The 17,662-nt window shown below is 42.6% G+C and overlaps 1 protein-coding gene and 1 long non-coding RNA gene across 6 annotated transcripts in view; one reads left to right on the top strand and one right to left on the bottom strand.

Moving 5' to 3' along the window:
• Positions 1-6,571, bottom strand: part of LOC106860821 (TLE family member 4, transcriptional corepressor) — a 97,464-nt gene extending 90,893 nt beyond the window's left edge. For 4 of the 5 annotated variants that reach the window (XM_088157409.1, XM_088157407.1, XM_014888868.2 and 1 more), the window contains exons 1-4: positions 6,420-6,570; positions 5,904-6,001; positions 4,702-4,765; positions 3,302-3,346 (exon numbers count right to left, since the gene is read on the bottom strand). In XM_088157409.1, the coding sequence (XP_088013535.1) occupies positions 3,302-3,346; positions 4,702-4,765; positions 5,904-6,001; positions 6,420-6,464 (252 nt within the window). In that variant the 5' untranslated portion in view covers positions 6,465-6,570. Of the gene's footprint in view, positions 1-3,301; positions 3,347-4,701; positions 4,766-5,903; positions 6,002-6,419 lie in introns of all 5 variants that reach the window. The other variant, XM_088157406.1, reaches the window with a different exon arrangement.
• A 1,946-nt stretch (positions 6,572-8,517) lies between these two features.
• On the top strand, positions 8,518-16,351 carry LOC148219829 (uncharacterized). The gene is made up of 2 exons (XR_015799452.1): positions 8,518-9,877; positions 13,244-16,351. It is a non-coding gene; the product is annotated as an uncharacterized LOC148219829 (long non-coding RNA).
• The last annotated feature ends 1,311 nt before the right edge of the window (positions 16,352-17,662 follow it).

A 17,662-nucleotide genomic window follows, 5' to 3' on the forward strand; every position in this document is an offset into this window, starting at 1 on the left:
AATTTACTAAATGTACTTTAATTGGTACTAATTACATTAGCTTTCCTTTCAGAATGACAAATTCCCCATAGGTTTCACTTTAATAGTCTTCTATCAAAATCAACACAGGATGACTGATGATGAGCATCACACAAGGGGTGGGAAAAGAGATGCTCTTCCCCCCTCTCTGCCCCCAGCCACACAGGCACACTCACTACCGCTGCTTTCTGCACGTTTATCCTTTTATCAATTTGCTAAGTCACAGAGTCATGACTCTATCACACATCATTTTCTGTTCCAGTGAAAAATTTCTCTAAAAATAAATACTCCGTGGCTGGAAGCAGCCAAGAAGAACAGAAGCTTTAACAGAAAAATACACAAAGGTTTCAAATATCAGGGCCACCAATTACTAGGGTACTTCCAAGGACTCCAGGGAGTCCTGCTCTTGAACCCTTTGAGACGCAAATCTAATAAGTGAATAAGCCTAACCTGATCTTGAGAACTAGGCCCAATTACGCCGAAGGGCAACTTCACCGCATTATTGCCTGCTTTCCATTACAAGGGCATCCATTGAGTACATCTGGAAAAGAACCTGAGAGGAACCAAGGCTGTCTGCCCAGAAAAACAAATAAAGACAGATATGCCTCTGTGCTAAAGTGAAAAAAAGAAAGAAAATATAATAAGTAGGTGGTTTGCAGGGCTGTCTGTATTTCATAATGTGATAAACTGCCCTCAGGATTTTTTATATGATTGAATTTAGAAAGCTGGGGGGGGCAAGGGAGAAGGAAAATAAAAAAGGGTGAATCGCTCAATTTCAGCTGAGTGAAATTCAAAAAGATGAGAGAGGAAGAAAAGGGAATTTAAGGTGGTAGACTAAAAAACACACATCGAATGAAGCAATCAATGCCATCTATACAAATACCAAACTGGACCGTAATACTGTGATCATAATGGAAAATGGTAGTATTTTGCATTTGCTGAGGTAAGAGGAGAAAGGAAAAATAAAACACTGTGTCAATAGAAAGGGAGATATGAAAGACAGGAAATTGATATCAGATTTAAGAATGAGAGTGAACAAGTTTCTTAGCCGCAACTAATTTGATTCATCGTCTGACAAAATATTTAAGTGTTTTGGCATGAGAGTACAATACTTAAAACTTGAATAGACTGAATGGCAAAGGAAAAAGGTGTTCAATGAAAACCCAGTCCTTCGTAATCCCCACTTAGTTGTTACTAAATATTTAATTTCTGCAGAGTATCACAGACTACTCCATCACCAAAAAAGTATAAAATTTCTGAAGTAAAGCGTTTAGAAATTAAGTCTTTTGCCGTGGTCTTTTGTTTCCCCCTTGCTTAATATGATTTCATTACACATTGCACTTGCAAGCTGATTTTGTTGCAAAGAATTTTGCGCAGCCAGTCTAAGTGTAAAGTACCACTGTAAAAACGGGGTATCTAGAAATATAAACCAGTTTGACTGCAATGCTTGCTTTCAAACGCCTGTAAGTATTTCCTACATAGCTGGCCTGTAAAGACTCTGCTCTTTGTGAATTGTTTCCATATCTACAGCTTTACTGGTTGAGGGTCTGTTTGGTTTTATTTTGTTTTTTGTTTTACCCTAATGGGACCTGAAACAATCCAGATATTTATTTGAGAACACACCCAACACCTCATAGAGTCAGTGACCAATCTTTCCACCAGCACACAACAAGGATTAGGTCCAGAGAGCCAGCACGTGCACACAATCTGATCTGCTGCAATCACTGCCTTTTCCTGTCAGCCATTTGTTAAATGCATTTGTTGAATCTTATGGTACCTGTGAGAAGGACCCATAGGAAAATTCAAAATATCTACGTATGTCAGCAAAATAATTTCGTATGTACAAGGCTCCGTAAGTTTGGAGCTGTAGATGCAAAATGCTTTGAGGTGGGAAATCCCAGTGTCTTCCTATGTATGCCATCTAGCAAAAATGGCCCTAATCAGTTCTGTGGTATTGAGATGCTAATGGAATACAAAATATAATAAATAACATGAAAAAACTTTTGAGTTCTATGTCTGCTGTCAACAAGATAAAGAAAGCCTATTTCCAAACCCAGAGAAGTTCCAAATCCCTAACCTTGAACAGAAGTGCATACAAACCAATTTTCAGGTGATCTTTCTTCTCCCATCCAATCATTTCTTTATTTCTGCAGCTTATACTTCCCAGCAATGCTGGTGAATTGCTCAGCCATTTCCTAAAATGAGTTGTCAGTATTAAACTCCACTACATAAAAAGTTCCCTCACTGGAAAAGAGGTCAGATGTTTAATTCATTCTCCTCTAGAGAAGGTTAAAAAACACACATTATCAAATAAGAAACTCTAATTTACACTAGCATGCTCTAGCTGACTAATCTCTTGCTAATCTTGGCCTAAGTGCTAGAGTCCAGAACCGATAGCAGCCCTCCAATATCTAGAGAGAGCTGTAAAGGGCCTTTGACAAGAGCAGGTAGTGATAGGACAAAGGGAAATGGCCTCAAACGGAAAACACGGCAGGTTTAGTTTAGATATCGTGATAAATTCTTTACTTGGAGGACAGTGAGGCACTGGAACAGGGAGGCTGAGGATGCCCCATCCCTGGCAATGTTCAGGACCAGGCTGGATAGGGCTTTGAGCAACCTGATCTAGTGGAAGGTTCCATGCCCATAGCAGGGTGGGGTGGAAACAGATGATAGATAAGGTCCCCTCCAACCCAAACCATTTTTTGGTTCTATGCTTACACCCTCACAGATAGCGCATTTACTCCTTTGTGTTTGAGATGCTAACATATTGGTTCTGGACAGAAGCCCAAGTAAGTAGCCTGTGCGAAACATCAACACGACTCTTACACCAACTGCATTTGTAGCTCCAGATTAAATCAGCCCCAGTTAAACAAAAAACCCGTTTTTTTCAACACTTGCTCCTTTTCCTAATACACATTCATGATACACCTAACATCTGAAAAAGTAAACCCCAAAGGTTTGAGACCACACAGAAAGGAAGATACAACCCACAAGCTCATCCATACTCACAGACACCCTCCCTGTGAAGTACAGGAGTGCCTGCATGAGCAAAATTTGCACGTGGAAAGTCAAGCAAATAATGCACAAGACAGACAAGACCGTAACCTGCAAAGAGTCTGAATACCAAACATGAGACAGAAGATTCAGGGCCAGGTGAAGAAAAAAATTTCTGATGCACTCAAGCATGCAATTAAGGCAAGTCACACAGAATACACATCTGTTTTAAGATTGATGGGACAAATTATACAGACCATTCTTACAACAAAACAAATTATCTACCTACCTGTTTATGCATCTCTATATTCAGCCCATAGGACATCTCATAATACTAAGAAAAAAGAAAATTACTCTATTAGACCTTGCAATTCTGAAAACTATTTTGAAATTCACTTTGACTGAAACATCATCTGTACAAAGACATACAGACCTACACACATTTATTTGCCTTGAAGAGTTCCTGGAATTTCAAAGAACGCTTTTCAGAATAAACTTTTTTCTTGCTTTATCTACATTGTTTCATGTCACATTTACAAATAACAGCTGTTAAACAAGGCAAAAACAGACAACAAAAAATAATGAAAAATAATCACAAGCAGAGTCAAGGATTAGAAGCAGAAAATTATCTAGATTCTATAGCACACATAAAACATGCCAAAAAAACACCCAAAGTGCTTCAAGTATATAAACATATAAATCAGCAACATCTAACAGACCGATTATTCAATATTAAAAAGAAAAAGGAACACCTAAAAAAAAAATCTTGTAATTAAATTGCAGGGATTAAAAAAAATGGAAAGAGCATGGAAATTCAGGGCCAGAGCAGACACACCAATCTAAGTACGTCCTGCTGTGCCCAAGTACTGCAGGGAACTCTGCTCAGTGTGTAATGTTCATACCAAACAATCTCCAAGACTTGGGCATATCGGGCATTAAAATGACAACTGCAAGCCTCACAATTTGCTTGTACTCTTAAGATTTTTTCAAGGTTATTTACTCTTTTTGTGAAAACAGGAGTATTACTTGTCATGTGCATATGGAAACGGCTAATCCTTCAGAGATGTACATGAGAAGAGATAGCAAGAGCTCCTCTTCAGTTATCATGATCCATCACACAATTATCTATTTAAAGATGTCTTTCTACGCACATTATTTAACCAGGCAGACCACAACAACTGAGGAAATCCCTTTCACAGCTGAGATCCCTGACATTCTCAATGTAATGAAACAATGATTCAGCTGCCGAAGAGCAACAGTTCCTCTAAGAAGCAGGCTTTGGATTTGCATGCGCTTCTGTACAATTTTACCTTACTCCCATTATAGAAGAAGATACTATCTCGAAATATTTTAAAGAGATATGACCATTGGGACAAGTCAGCAAAACTGAAAACATCATCCCCAGGCACACTATGGAAGTTGAACACAGCTTGAAGTGATTTGCTAGCATTTGGAAGAAACGTCCTCAATTGCCTAAAAGGTTAAAAAGCCAGTTTCACACAGATACTGACTGCTGCAAACAAGTTAGAAGACCCCAGAAACTACTGATTTATAATAGAAGCACTGATGCAACCTCAACAACAGCAGCGCTACCACAATCTTCCTGTTCGCCTCAAGCAATCCGAATGTATGTCAGTCTCAGTATACCAGGCTAATAGACATCTTGAATTTGTTATGCAGCTTGCTTACCATAACATAATGTCGCTGCATCTCTGTCTTCTCACTGGCCAGTTTTTCACATTCTAGCTTCAAACTGTTCAAGAGACAAAAAGGAAAAAGCATGGGTACTTCATAACACTAAAGCGACATTCTCCTGAACACCGGCTGCTCCCCTTTTCAAACATTTCTCTACTACCCAAATATAAATGTGTATTTCAGCTCTTGCTTGGGAGTTTAGGATGGGGGTTTTCACTTTTCGATTTTCAAGGGATATATGCAACATCCTCATTTCCTAAAAGAACTGCATACATACATGTGGTATACACAGAAAATTATTATTCTGAAAAAGAGACTAAACACCAACACTGGTTCATAGAAGACGCACACAGGGGTTCATATCTTTAACAGTTAAGCCTGAAAAGCTGCCAACAAACATATAATTTGGGTTTCAGAGTTTTTATTTAGGTGTTTTAGAAACACCTCTTTCTTTTAGTCAACTTACAAAAGAATCAAATGCACATTATCACGTCAAGAAAAAAAACTTGCGGATTTGAATTTTTGCTCTTTGCTATTACTGATGATAGAACTGCAAGTAAAACACTCCGCATAATTTAATGAATACAGTGGTAAATACTAACACCTCCAGTGTTTATTGTGTTTTCAGACGCCCGCTAAACAATCCTGCCAGAAGTCACTTGTCACTTTGAGGACACAGCACTGTTCCACCTAAGGATAATGAAATAGCTCGCCGCCTCACTTCCAGGTTATCAGCACTTGACATGTCAATGAAAGGCGTGAGGGGGCCGAGCCAAGACAAGATGCCTGTCCTGAGCGGCATTTCGAAGAAAAGCAGAGGACGAGCCCAACCAGACACATATTTTTCTATCAACACCCGCCCTCCCCCACTCCGCACCCAAAAGTAAATAAAAAGACCAAAAGAAACAAAAGAAAAGAAAAAAAAAATAACAACCGAAAACGGAACGCGGGGAAAACAAGAAAATCCGCTCGCACCGCACGGCTCGGGGCCCACGGGAGCCCCTCGTCCCCAGGGTCGGGAGCTGAGCGGGATGCGGAGGAGCCGGCGAGGAGCGCCTGGCTGGGGCGGGTCCGCCCCGCTCCCGGTTCCGCCAGGGGTCCCGCGCCCCCGCCCCGCCGCCCCTCCGGGCACGGCACTGGAAACGGAGAGAGGAGAGAGAGACCGCGCGGGGCTCGGGGAAAGTAGGCAGTTTTACCTGTGGTACTGAGCCTGCAAAAACTGAAACTCCTCCTTAATCCGATCGCAGGATTCTGAAATGGTGAATTTAAAGGGCTGAGCTGGCTGGTGAGGAGCCTGCAAGCAAGGAACAGCAGGTCTTTTAATCGCCCCCTCTCACCCGGTCACCACCTCCCGCCTACCGCCGTGGCCCTCGCACCCGGGCTCCGCCGAGGCGCAGCCCCTCAGGTCCCCGCTCGTCCGCGGGCGGAGGCACGATGCCCCAAGCGCCCCGAGATGCTGCCCCGACGTGTCCGCCGGCGGTGAGGGACCGCCGCTGGAAGAGGTGCCGCCCGCTCCGACCCTTCGCACCGGCCGCAGCCGCGGGACGCGGGGCTGGCGCCGGGACCGCCGCGCACCAGGCGAGGGCAACTCCAACAAGCCAACCCCGACCCGAGGAGGCGGCGGCAGCGCGGCGGACAACAATAAGAAAATGGCTACAACTCCGCGGTGCCCGCGCCGGAGCGCTGCCCGCGGGGCCGCCGCCGCCACTCACCGGGTGCCGGGTCTGCGGGTACATCTTGCTCAGGTCGCGGATCATCCACGCCGCTTCGGGGGGCGCTGGCGGCCGGAGCGGCGGGGATCAGGGCTGCAGGCGCGGCGGCGGAGACGGCGGGCAGGGACGCCCCGGCCCCGCCGCCCCGGGGCTGGCGGGGCACCGCCGGCAGCAGCGAGGCGCGACGGCGGCGGCGTCCGCGACGCTCGGGGGCCGCTGCCACATCCCCCGGGGGCGGTCAGCGGGCGACGCCGGCCGGTTCTCCCGAGCGCCGCCGCCGCTCCACGGGCTCCGGCGGGCTGCGAGCCCCGTGCGGCGGAGGGCGAGGTGGAGGAGGGCGGGGAAAGCCCCTCCGCCGGCGCCGGCGCGCGCTCCACCGGAGATTCCCCCCGCCGGCAGTTTTCCTCCCCTCCTGAAAACTTTTACTGCTTCTGCCGGCGGCTCTCCCGACGCCGGGCGGAGCGGGGTGCGGAGCCCCGGTGGGGACGGCGGCTGCGGCGGTCGGGCGTCTGCTCCGCTGCCGCGGCGGGGGTGCGTGCGGTGCGGTGCCCTTTTGTGCGGTGGTCCGGTCTTCGCTGTTACCGCCCGCACCGCATCTCCCCCGCTAGTGCTGCTCGACCGCTTTTCTCTTTTTTTAATTAAAAAAAATTAAAAGAGCGAGAAAGATTAAAAAATACGGTACGGTCCGGGCAGCTTTATTTATGTCTTTTTTTTTTTTTTTTTTCTCTTTTTCCCTCCGCGCCTTTCGAAACTCCGGGAAGTGGCGGTGGTGGCGGCGGCGACGCGCGGAGCAGAGCCCCGTGCTCGGCTCGTCAGCGCAGCGCGGTCCGGCCCAGCTCAGCCGTGTCCTGCCCAGCCCGGTCCAGCCCGGCCGCCGCTCCGCGCCGCTCCCACAGCACGCTCTGCCGAAGTGACTCCTTTGACCAAATTTAGCAGCGGCTCGTCATTAACATTCTGATACATATTCACAGCAGCCGGAAGGCCGCCGCCGCGGGGCACCCTGGGGATCGCAGTCCTCCCGACGTCAAGACTGCCCTCATACAGCCGCTCCAGGGACTACTTCTCCCATCAAGCACCGCGACGCGGTCAGCCTCTCCCCCCCGCCCCGCCCATGAAGGGCGGTGGCGGCGACCAATGGGCGGCGGGCTGTCATTAATCGCCTCTCGGCACTAGTGCCCATCACTTCGCCGCTGACAAATGGGCGCGCGGGCCCGGGCAGAGGGGCGGCCCCGAGCTCTCACCCACGTGGGGTCCTGACGCGCCACGGGCCCGCAACCAATCAGAAGGCTCCCCGCCGCCTCCCCGCCCCCGCTCGCCCGCCGCCCGAGGCGGGGCCCGCAGATCGCCGGCGTTCCGCGGCGCCGGCGTTCGAACAGGGGAAACATTTGTTCAGCCGTCAATCAAAGTAACGTGGGGCCGGTGTCGGCTGTCGCCGCCGCCGCTGCTGCCGCCGCCTCCTCCTCCTCCTCCTCCGCGCGGGGCGGTGTCGCGGCGGGAGCGGGGGGCGGCGGGGGGCTCCGCCTCGCGCCCCGCCCGCGGGCACGGCCGGGGACGGGCGCTAATGAGGGGCAACGTCGCCTTAAAAAGGCGGGTGCGGCGGCGCCGGTGCCCTCGTGGGTTGACGACGGGGACGGACCGGGAATTGCCTCTGTGCTGCTCCGCCTTTACGCGAAGAAGCGGTGACCGGGACAGGGTGTTCTCCACTCGCAAGAGGAACGCTTTAAGATCTGGTAGTTAAATGCTCCATTGTAATGCCGTCCATTGTAATAACGTCGAACGTTTGTGTTCGACGGGGCGTTTTGTCCCAGCTCCACAGGGCGGCTGTGCCCTCTGCGTACTGCACGTTTTGGAACGTCAACACACCTGGAAGCGACCTGTGGGGAGGAAAGGACAGGAGCTACGGCTTCGCCTCTCAAGCAGATTAAGCCGCAGCAGCCGCGTTTTGCAGGCTGGGGAGCAGGCGTCAGGAAGTGCCTTCCCAGATCTGAGTGCCGCATTCCTTCTCCAGGGCTGCACAGAAGAGCTGGAACGTGAACACCTGATCCCACACACACAGCCGCCCCCCGCCCCCCTCCCCCCCCAAAAAAAAGGAAACCGATTTTGCACGTAGTAGTGCTGTGTCCTAAAAAGACCCCACAACAATTTTTCTGCACAGCCCCGCTCTAGATAATGCTGTGCAGTGATGCATACATGAGGGATAGGCTCATAGATTGGAGTTTTCTTTCTTTTCTTCTCTATGTCTGTCATGCTTAGATTTGCCTTCAAGCAGTTTGTATTCCTGATGAGCTGCAGTTTAAACCTGCATGCAAAATAGATGTAGTTTAGTCATGTCATTTTTGATGCCTGTATACCAAATCTATAGTCTCAAGACATACACTCAGCAATTAATACCCTAACGACGGTAGCTAAATTATGTATGCTTACAGGTTTGGTTGTAAATTGTCTTTACTGTGTACAGATCTCTGGCTAAGGCCTGCAGCTGCTGAGCACCTTGAGGCCTTGATAGGACTTGCCACCGAAGTTTCACCATTGAGGCATTGCCTTGCTTAAGTGACCTTCAAGGACTGATCCAGTGGAACAGTAGTGGTGGTGGTGTTGACATCCATCTTCTGCCACTGTCTGGGACTCAGCTACAAGAGCCCTTCACACAGTAGAAGTTCCATCTTCCTCTGGAGTTTGTAACCAAAATCTGCTCCCCTACAGTGAGTGCTATGACCACTAGTATCTGGAGCAGTTTCTCACAACAGATTCTTAATCCTTTTGAAGAGTTTGCCTAAACTGGCAGGTGCAAAATGGGCCAAAATATGTCCATCCCTGTCACCTTCTGTTTTTTACCACCAGAAATGTCTTCATGTTACATATTGCAGTAGTCAGCCTCCAGCCTACTTGCATGTGCACTTCTGCTGTAATTTTCATATTTACCAAGGTTATAATCAGATTTCCGTAGGAATTTAGACCTCTAAATAGTTTAAAGATTTCATTATAAAACACCTGCCTAATTATGATAATGCTGCTTCTCATGTGTCTAAATCTTCCAGTACCAAAAGTGCTTTTAAAAAATCAATCACGAGCGCTGCTCACTAGGCAGAGGAGCACTTCCAACTCCACTAAAATAGAGGACAATCACCATATGCCTGGACCAAGTATTGACATTCAGAAGTATGGCTGCCAAATCTAGAAATGCTTAAGTGGCTGTCACCAAGAACGTGAAAGCTGTGCAGGAATGGAACAGAACAATTCACTCTGCAGCGCTGCAAGCATCTTTGGAAACCTGATGAGTGTTCACAGTGGAAATCACTATCAAATCTACAAAGTTGACAAGGATAAGTCCAGTTATAAAAGAAACAGTATATCTGAGGAAACTGAATTCCTAAAGTAACAGCAGGATTCATTTTTCCCTGTTGCCCTGCATGAGTTTGGCATTAGGTACAGAGCCCCAAACATAAACATCTTAGAAGGTAAAAGTGTACAATTTTTTTAGTCAAAGCAATCTCTGGTCTTCTTGCATCGGTCAGTTTACCAGCAATGTTCATCTAGGCTTCACCACTGTTTGATCTTACTTGCCCATTGGTCTTAAATGTATTTGTGTAGCTAAAAGTAAGGAAGAGGTTTGCAAAGCTTTATCAAGATGTATAAGTCGGTATACTTAACTCTTTCTGTAACTAATCACTGTCTATTTTTGTACAGTTTTGCAGCATTCTGTCAAGATCCATGAGACTCAGAAGTCTAAGAGAAAGTGTGCTATAACTTGCCACTTTTAAATTATGTGAATTAAGATCAGAATGTCATTGTCATTCTGTTTTCCCGTCTTTTGTCACTTCTGACACTGCTTTGATGGATCTTTAAATATGGGCTGTTTTGTATTTAAAGTTTCTTGTTTTTTCCTTCTTTTATGAAAAATCTTTTGTGCTAGGTTATATAACCTGTACTGTTACCTCAGAAGTGGAGAAGCTAGATTTTAAATGTTTTACACATATTGCTAAAGATTTCTCATAACTGAATTGACTAAAAGAAATATTTAGGCAGTGTTGTATGCACAGTAAGTGTGCTGAGTGTTGACTGGTGTAGAAATACCCTTATAAAATATCTCAGAGGAGCCAGAGGTTGCAAAATATCACATCCATTCTGTTGTCAAGAAAGGCAACTGGTTATTTCAGTCCTAATAGTTTAGAACTAGACTGCTTTTGTTTGCATTCAAAATTTAGAGTTGAAGTGAACAGAACAATGTGTGCTTATATATGTACTATATTGAATAAGTGAAAAAAACCCCAGTCTTTTCCACCTAGGATTTTCTAACCCAGGCTCCTGTGATTTTTTTTTTTTTTTTTCAGTCACATCATAACCTTAGTACAGATTTTATCAGCACTAAAGGACCTTTAAGAAACAGTCCAATCCTGAGACTGTTTTATATGTAACCCCATACATTCCCTGTCTGGAATGACTGTTGCTGGAGATCAAGACAGTTGTGCCTAGCACTGCAGCATATTACAGTTTATTTAGGGACCAAGTTACAAGGTCACCATACTTTGTCAGCTGAATACTCACACACACACGCACACACAGGCACAGAGACTCACAAAAATAAAGTGTTAAACTGATAATCAGTTCAGAATGCCCCGGAGTAAATCTTGCATCTCTACTCATATTTAAGTTCACTATATAACACGTGCTCTTCTTAGCTTTCAGAAAGATAAACTCAGTGAGGTTTTTAGTTGAATTGAAACTAAGTTTTCTCTGCTTAAAAATTTTAATTATGGTATTAAGTCAGGTTCTACTGGTAGAAGAATGTAACCGCATGACACACAGTTTATGATCTGGTGTTTTACAAGCGCTATCGAGTGACCCTGTCTCAGCAAGTTTTTAAAACACTCCCCACCTACAATTAGTCATTAGTGACCTTAGGGATATGTTGTTGCTGGTAAGCACATTAAGAGAATTTATGATACTATGTATAATGCAATGATTTATATGCCAATTTATATGTAACTCCCTTGCAAAACAAGAATTTTGCATGTTCCAAACTATTTTTCATAGAAGTCTTTACCTTTTTCTTTTACATTGCCAAAGTCATACTTTATTTAGGTCTTTTGTAGGCACTGGTGGTTTGGATTAATGATCTTACTTTACTTCTGCTTGATTCACTACATGCAGAATTCTTGCAATGACACAGTTCTGCTTACAAGAACTGCACTTGGGTTGTGGGAAGAAAACCTGTGTTAAAGTACACTGATGTTCTTTCCTGTAGGAAGAATAATAGTTTAGTTATCCTGTACTAGAAGCTGGATTTGCAAACTTACACGGTGCAAAATGACTCAGGCAGATACTTGAAATTAAAGTAATTTTTCCTAGTCAGTGCTTCTTTCTGCATTAAAATCTGTGAACTAGCAGTAACAAATATTTTTATCCATGGCCAAACCACGACAAATTCTTTAGGAAGAAAACTTCAACTCACTTAGAGAAGTCTCATAAAGTCCTATGCCATCATTAAATTGTGTTTAAGCCTTTTTGTAATGTTCAATATGTGAATGCTACCAAGTGACTTAAGTCCTGGGGCCTACCTGCAACATTTGCTAAATGCATATAGCTATAAGGCTGTTTATTCCACATTTTATGGTATACTCTTAGTTACAATGAACATGAAATGAATGCAATAAGGCTTGAACTGACAAAACTGTACTGAACAAAGCATTTTCTTACCTTAGTTATACCTTATTGTCAGATTGCATCTACATCACAACTTATATCCCTGATAAGATTACAGTGTTTCTTACTGCATTTATAGGAAGCACCTTAGTGTCAGTAACTTAAAATCCACCACTTGATTTGCAACATCAGATACTAAATTTTCTTAGTTTCCAGAAAACTAATGAGATGGTTTCATAGGAAAATATATGCGCCAGTCTAAGTGCTAAAATCCAGAGTTATAACAAGGAAGAAATCAACCACTAACATAACACAGCCTCCCTTCCATTGACCCGCAATATAAGAACAAGGATTTCTTTATCAGGAGTGATAACTTTAGTAGAACACATGGCTTATCATTCTACCTTGCCTTTTAATCTCTCTAACCAGGTTTCAGTGCTTACTGCAATGTTAGGAGTTTACTAACCATATTAGATGAGGTGAATGGACTTAGCATTCCTTCCTGCTACTCTAGATGCAGTCTGTGGCCTTGAAGGTAAAGAAAGCCCTTGCAATACCATTAACAAATGTCACTATTTAGTCTCGGGCTCATATTAATTACCAAATAAATCCAATTACTTTACCCTTTAACTCATTTTTTCCTCAACGCAATAAATACTATTCCACATTTTTCAAAACTATAGCTTTTCAAAAGTAAATACTAAGCTGAAAAGGGGAATTTTGTCATATAATTTTGATGAAAGAGAAACCACCAGTTTGGAACTTAACATTTCCAAATTATTTATATTTTGTCTCGCAAGAGAACTATGCAAACCAGTTTAATTCTACAAGTTCAAAGTGCTTTTAGTAGGATGAGAAAAGGGTACTTCATACTGAAGGCTAAGACGCCAAAAGAAAGAAAAATAATTTTAAATTGATATAGTATGTCTTTAGCTTGATGTTCTGTTAATATTAACTTTAGCAAAACTAAGTAAACTGAGCAGCACAAAAATATTATCTAATACAAAACCTCAAAAAATATTTTAAACCTATTTTCAGACTGTAAAGAAGATTTTGTACTCCTCCTTTTCTCATCCTATACTGCAAATTTTCTAGTTGCTCGGAAATGGTGAAGACACCATTTCTCTTTTAATATTTAATTATATATTGAAATTTAATTGCATGCTGTCATTGTATTGCAGACTCTACCAGACAGGAATCAGGAGTTTAGATCTATGTATTGTGAAGCAGCTTCATTTCCCTCAGACCTTCCTTAGGAGCATCACTCAGAAGTAAGATGTACAGACCTCTTATAGTAGCTATGGAATTACTATATGATAAAGATAAATGTGTTTAGCAGAGACTGAATTCAGCAAATAGCTACTGTAAATATATGTTTTCTTCTAAACCCATGGAAAATTCTAATTCTATGTTTTTATCTGATGAACAACCAGGATTATTTTCTAAACACAGTTTTGCTTTCCTAATGTAAAGAAGGATTCCTCTCCAGTTGTTATTCAGAATGGAAATAGTGGAGATGATGTGCTTCAAATAAGTTTATTAATTGAAATGTAAATTTCCTGTCTTACAGTCCAGGCAGTTTTGAATTTTTAGTGTATTTCAGTGTCAAAACTTTTGACCAGTATATGGATTTTGAGAATCACTGAATGCATTCTGCTTCTATTACTGTGTTTAATGGATTTATCTAGACTGACCCTGTATATACAGGGTCATATTCATTACCTGGGCATGGACATATCCATGGAGTCATTTCTCCGGAAAATGGTGAAAAATAGGCTTTTGTGGCTTATATGCATATTTTGCAGTGATGCAAAGAAATATTGCCAAGACATCAGATTATGTAAAAGTCACATATGAAGTTGCCTTTCTGTTATTCCTGTTCACACAGGTTTGGAGAGTTGAGAGTTCATGCTCTCCTATGTTACAGCCTTGCCTTTCCTGACCTTGGCACATTTTTCTTTCCTGCCCCCAATACAAAACAGAAGCCCAGTGGGGACTCCAGAGTGTCTTCTGTGAGATGCAGAGCTGTTGTCACTCTCCTGCAGTAGAGAGTGGGTTCTGTAAGTGGGAGACTGTTCTGTCTTCTAGGTATGCTTTATAGTGGGGGTCACAGTCTGGTCTCCATGAAAACTGAACACAAACAATGCAGTTCTCTTCACTGGGTACTGACAAATGGACATTCACAAACTGTAACTAAAGAAAGTAATGAGGAAATGGTTGTTATTTGAAGGACTCCTCCTATTTGTATAACTGGGCATGCATGCAGTGATTGTCACTCCAGGTACTCCAGCTATCAGCCAGCCCTTTAACCCACACCTGTCTGAAAGGTAAACAATGATATTTTGTTCCTGATAACAAATCCTTTCAGTAGGGGAATCTCATGAACCTCACTGAAGTTTACTTAAGGAAATAATGAATGGAGATTTAGTCCCTACTTGCTTGTAGCTCGCATGATACCATCAGGTTATATAGCAATGCTTTGGATGAAGACTGGTATAAAAGAGAGAAAAGATACAACCTACAGGGTCAAACTGATTTGGGCTAATTTTGAGGGGCAATTAAATTGCTTATCTTCAGAATAACTTGGAAGATATATTGGGTCGAACTTGATATGAGCTGGCTGAAAACAAAACGGAGTAATTTACTAAACAAACTTTTTTATAATGACTTATTTTTCTTCCTTAAATTTTAAAACAACACCTGACATAACAGAGTCCCTATAAGAGAAAGGCGGGATAAAGTTGAAGATAGCAGATTAACAGTATCCCGTTTAAGAACAGGCAGTCACTTCTTGCGATCAAAACCATGCTAACACATGGCCTGTTCAAATAAAAATTACTGGACTAGAGCCAAACACTAAAAAGCAATTGATTTTTTCAGAACCCACTCATCCATCAAATGTGTCACTCCCCTATAATACTTTATTGGCCTTTTTTGGCATTAAAATTAAGAAATTTGGCAGAAAATAAACACTCTTGCTTTACAGCTGGTCCTCAGAGTTCAGAAGGGTTGGGTCTGAACTGGGCTTAATTTCTGATTAGCAGTAATTTGGCACTATTAAGTCTGGTCACATTCATTAGGTTGACCATGACCACAGATTCACAAATAATGTGGTTTACCAATTCAATGCTGTGGGTCAGGTCAGGTTCAATAAGAACTTGTGCAATCACAGATTCATGAATAGTGCGATGAACCAATCTAGCACTATTTTCTGATTTAGTCACATTACTCAAGAACCTTGGGAACAAAGATTCACAAATATTGCAGTTTATTGAAGCAATGGAAATACAGATTTGGAATGGCTGTTGACAAATGTTTAGCTGGGATAGAACTCTAACAACAACAGTAACATTGTGTTAACCTGGGTAAAAACAATTAGAAACTTAGAAAGAAGCCATCCCCACTCAGAAGAAAAGGGAGGAGAGTACCCAGTCCTCTGTCTCAAGTCTTTTTGGGTTTTTCTCCTAAGGGAAATTTCTACCCTTTTTATGTACAGTCCAATCTTATTCCCTTCCTTCTGTGCTATATGTAGCAGATGCATGTAGTGAGTTGTGTAAAATAGTCATACATGTCATAGCATGTAATTAATTGAGCTTGTTAACATATGCAGAGTGTGCATTTTACAATTTAAATAACCCTTAGTCAGACAAAAGTTAATTTTTCTTTGTTATGGTGTCCTTCAAAGTTCTAGTCATGGGACTTTGCCAGTCTGTGTCATTCTTCAAAGCCAAAACAGGACCATCATCCTCTTGCCACAGGACTTCCTCCTTCAGTCAATTCATCCCTTCTTGATGTTAACTATGCAGATCTCCATCTGCAAGGATAACCGAGAGTGTACAGGGTAGGCCCCAGACAGTAAGCTTTAGCCCTTCCCTAGCTCTTTGGTCATCATCCCACTCTCCTTCTAGAGAGAGATCTTTAAAATTCATTGTGTGCACTTAAAACAAAATGTCCCTGTCCTGGTTTATAATGATTGTCTTTTAGGTTGGATTTGTTGTGTTTTTTAATTGCCTTCTCTTATTTAGAAAGTTGCTGGAAACTTTTGCTGCTCTTAAACAAAGAATCTTTTGTGCTATATCAACTTGCATTTTCCTTGGATTGTGTTGTGCTGGTGTCTTTTCACTGACTTCGGTAATGGACTTTTGTAGTCAAAGCTTCACTAAGTAGACTGTAACAAACAGATTCTTTGGCCCTTTCTCTATGTTGCATGTTAACTGATCTATGGGAAATGCTCTTTATGTTGTTAAGGCATATGTGCTAATATCAACAGTAAATTAACCTTAACTGGAGGAAGCTTTAAGACTCCTATTTTATTAACACAGTAACCCAGCAGAAAACAGAGCTTATAAAAGTTGTATACCTGCAGAATTCCAGAATTTTTGTTTAAATGTTCTCTGCACTTATTTTCTACACCAGCCTTTTATGATTTGCTTTACCAAACACATATTGTGAAAAATGCTCTGTAATTTTTTTAATATGAGATGGCAAGGGAGAGGTAAATACTGGATTCATTCAATTGCTTTGATATATTTATTTTTTCTCCCTACAGTTAAAAGAACAACAGTGAACACAATTGTAGAAAGACTATTACTCTGAATAAGAGGGCAGTGTGCACACATCTATTGTACTAGTTTTATAGGGTCTCCTAATGATAACTGTCAAATTACAGACTGCAGTATAGTTAAGAGGTCAAGTACTGGAGTGCTAATTGATTCATCCAGAAGTGCTTTGGATTCTAATGTTTAGAATGGTATTTCATATAATAAAGTGTTAGAGCTCACAACTTGTATCATGAGAAGAATGCAGATTCTCATGACCAAGCAGGAAGAGCTGATGATGGAGGCGCAGTTCTAGTAACAGATAGTATCTAGAAGCACACTTCAGCAAAGAACATCCACACCCCCCTCCAATAGGATGAGTGTTGTCTCTGTATTCTCGAGGGAGAAGTTTGAACTTGCACACTGTCTGTACCACATTCTTTCACTTAGGGAATACTAAAATTGATACTATGTTTCCAAGTGAAAAATTCATCACCTATTTCCCCCCTTGGAAACTAAAGGCGCAAAAAAAACCCAAAAAAACCCAAAAAACCAAAAACAACAACAGCAACAACAACAAAAAAACAAACAAACAAACAAAAAAAAACCAAAAACCGAAACAAACAAAAAACCCAAAACAAAACCAAAACAAAAAACAAACAAACAAAAAACAACAGAATTTTAGAGCTACCCCACCTAGGGTTGATTAGCTTAAATGCAATAGCCTTAGCCCAAAGTCTGATTGTCAAACAAGAACATTTAAATCTTTGAATCAGATAGCAAAGAAAAGTGAGGATCAAATAAATGTGTAGTAAAACCTTGATACCAGCTTTGCCACTTACTGTCTGGGTTTGGACTATTTACTTTCAGTTTCGTTAAAGAAGTGGGGAAATACTTGCTGTAATTGGCATTAGTACATGCATTTGGAATCTGCAAATTATTTATTATATTTCAGAAAAAGGCTCCAAGGGTAGCATATGTAAATTCAGGAACCCTTGCAAAGGTATGCAATTTGTGTGTCCCTTGGATTTCACCAGAGTTTGAGGGATTTCTTGGACATCA

Source organism: Sturnus vulgaris, chromosome Z, assembly GCF_052056855.1.
Source record: "Sturnus vulgaris isolate bStuVul1 chromosome Z, bStuVul1.hap1, whole genome shotgun sequence".
In the NCBI taxonomy this organism is placed as follows: Eukaryota; Metazoa; Chordata; class Aves; order Passeriformes; family Sturnidae; genus Sturnus; species Sturnus vulgaris.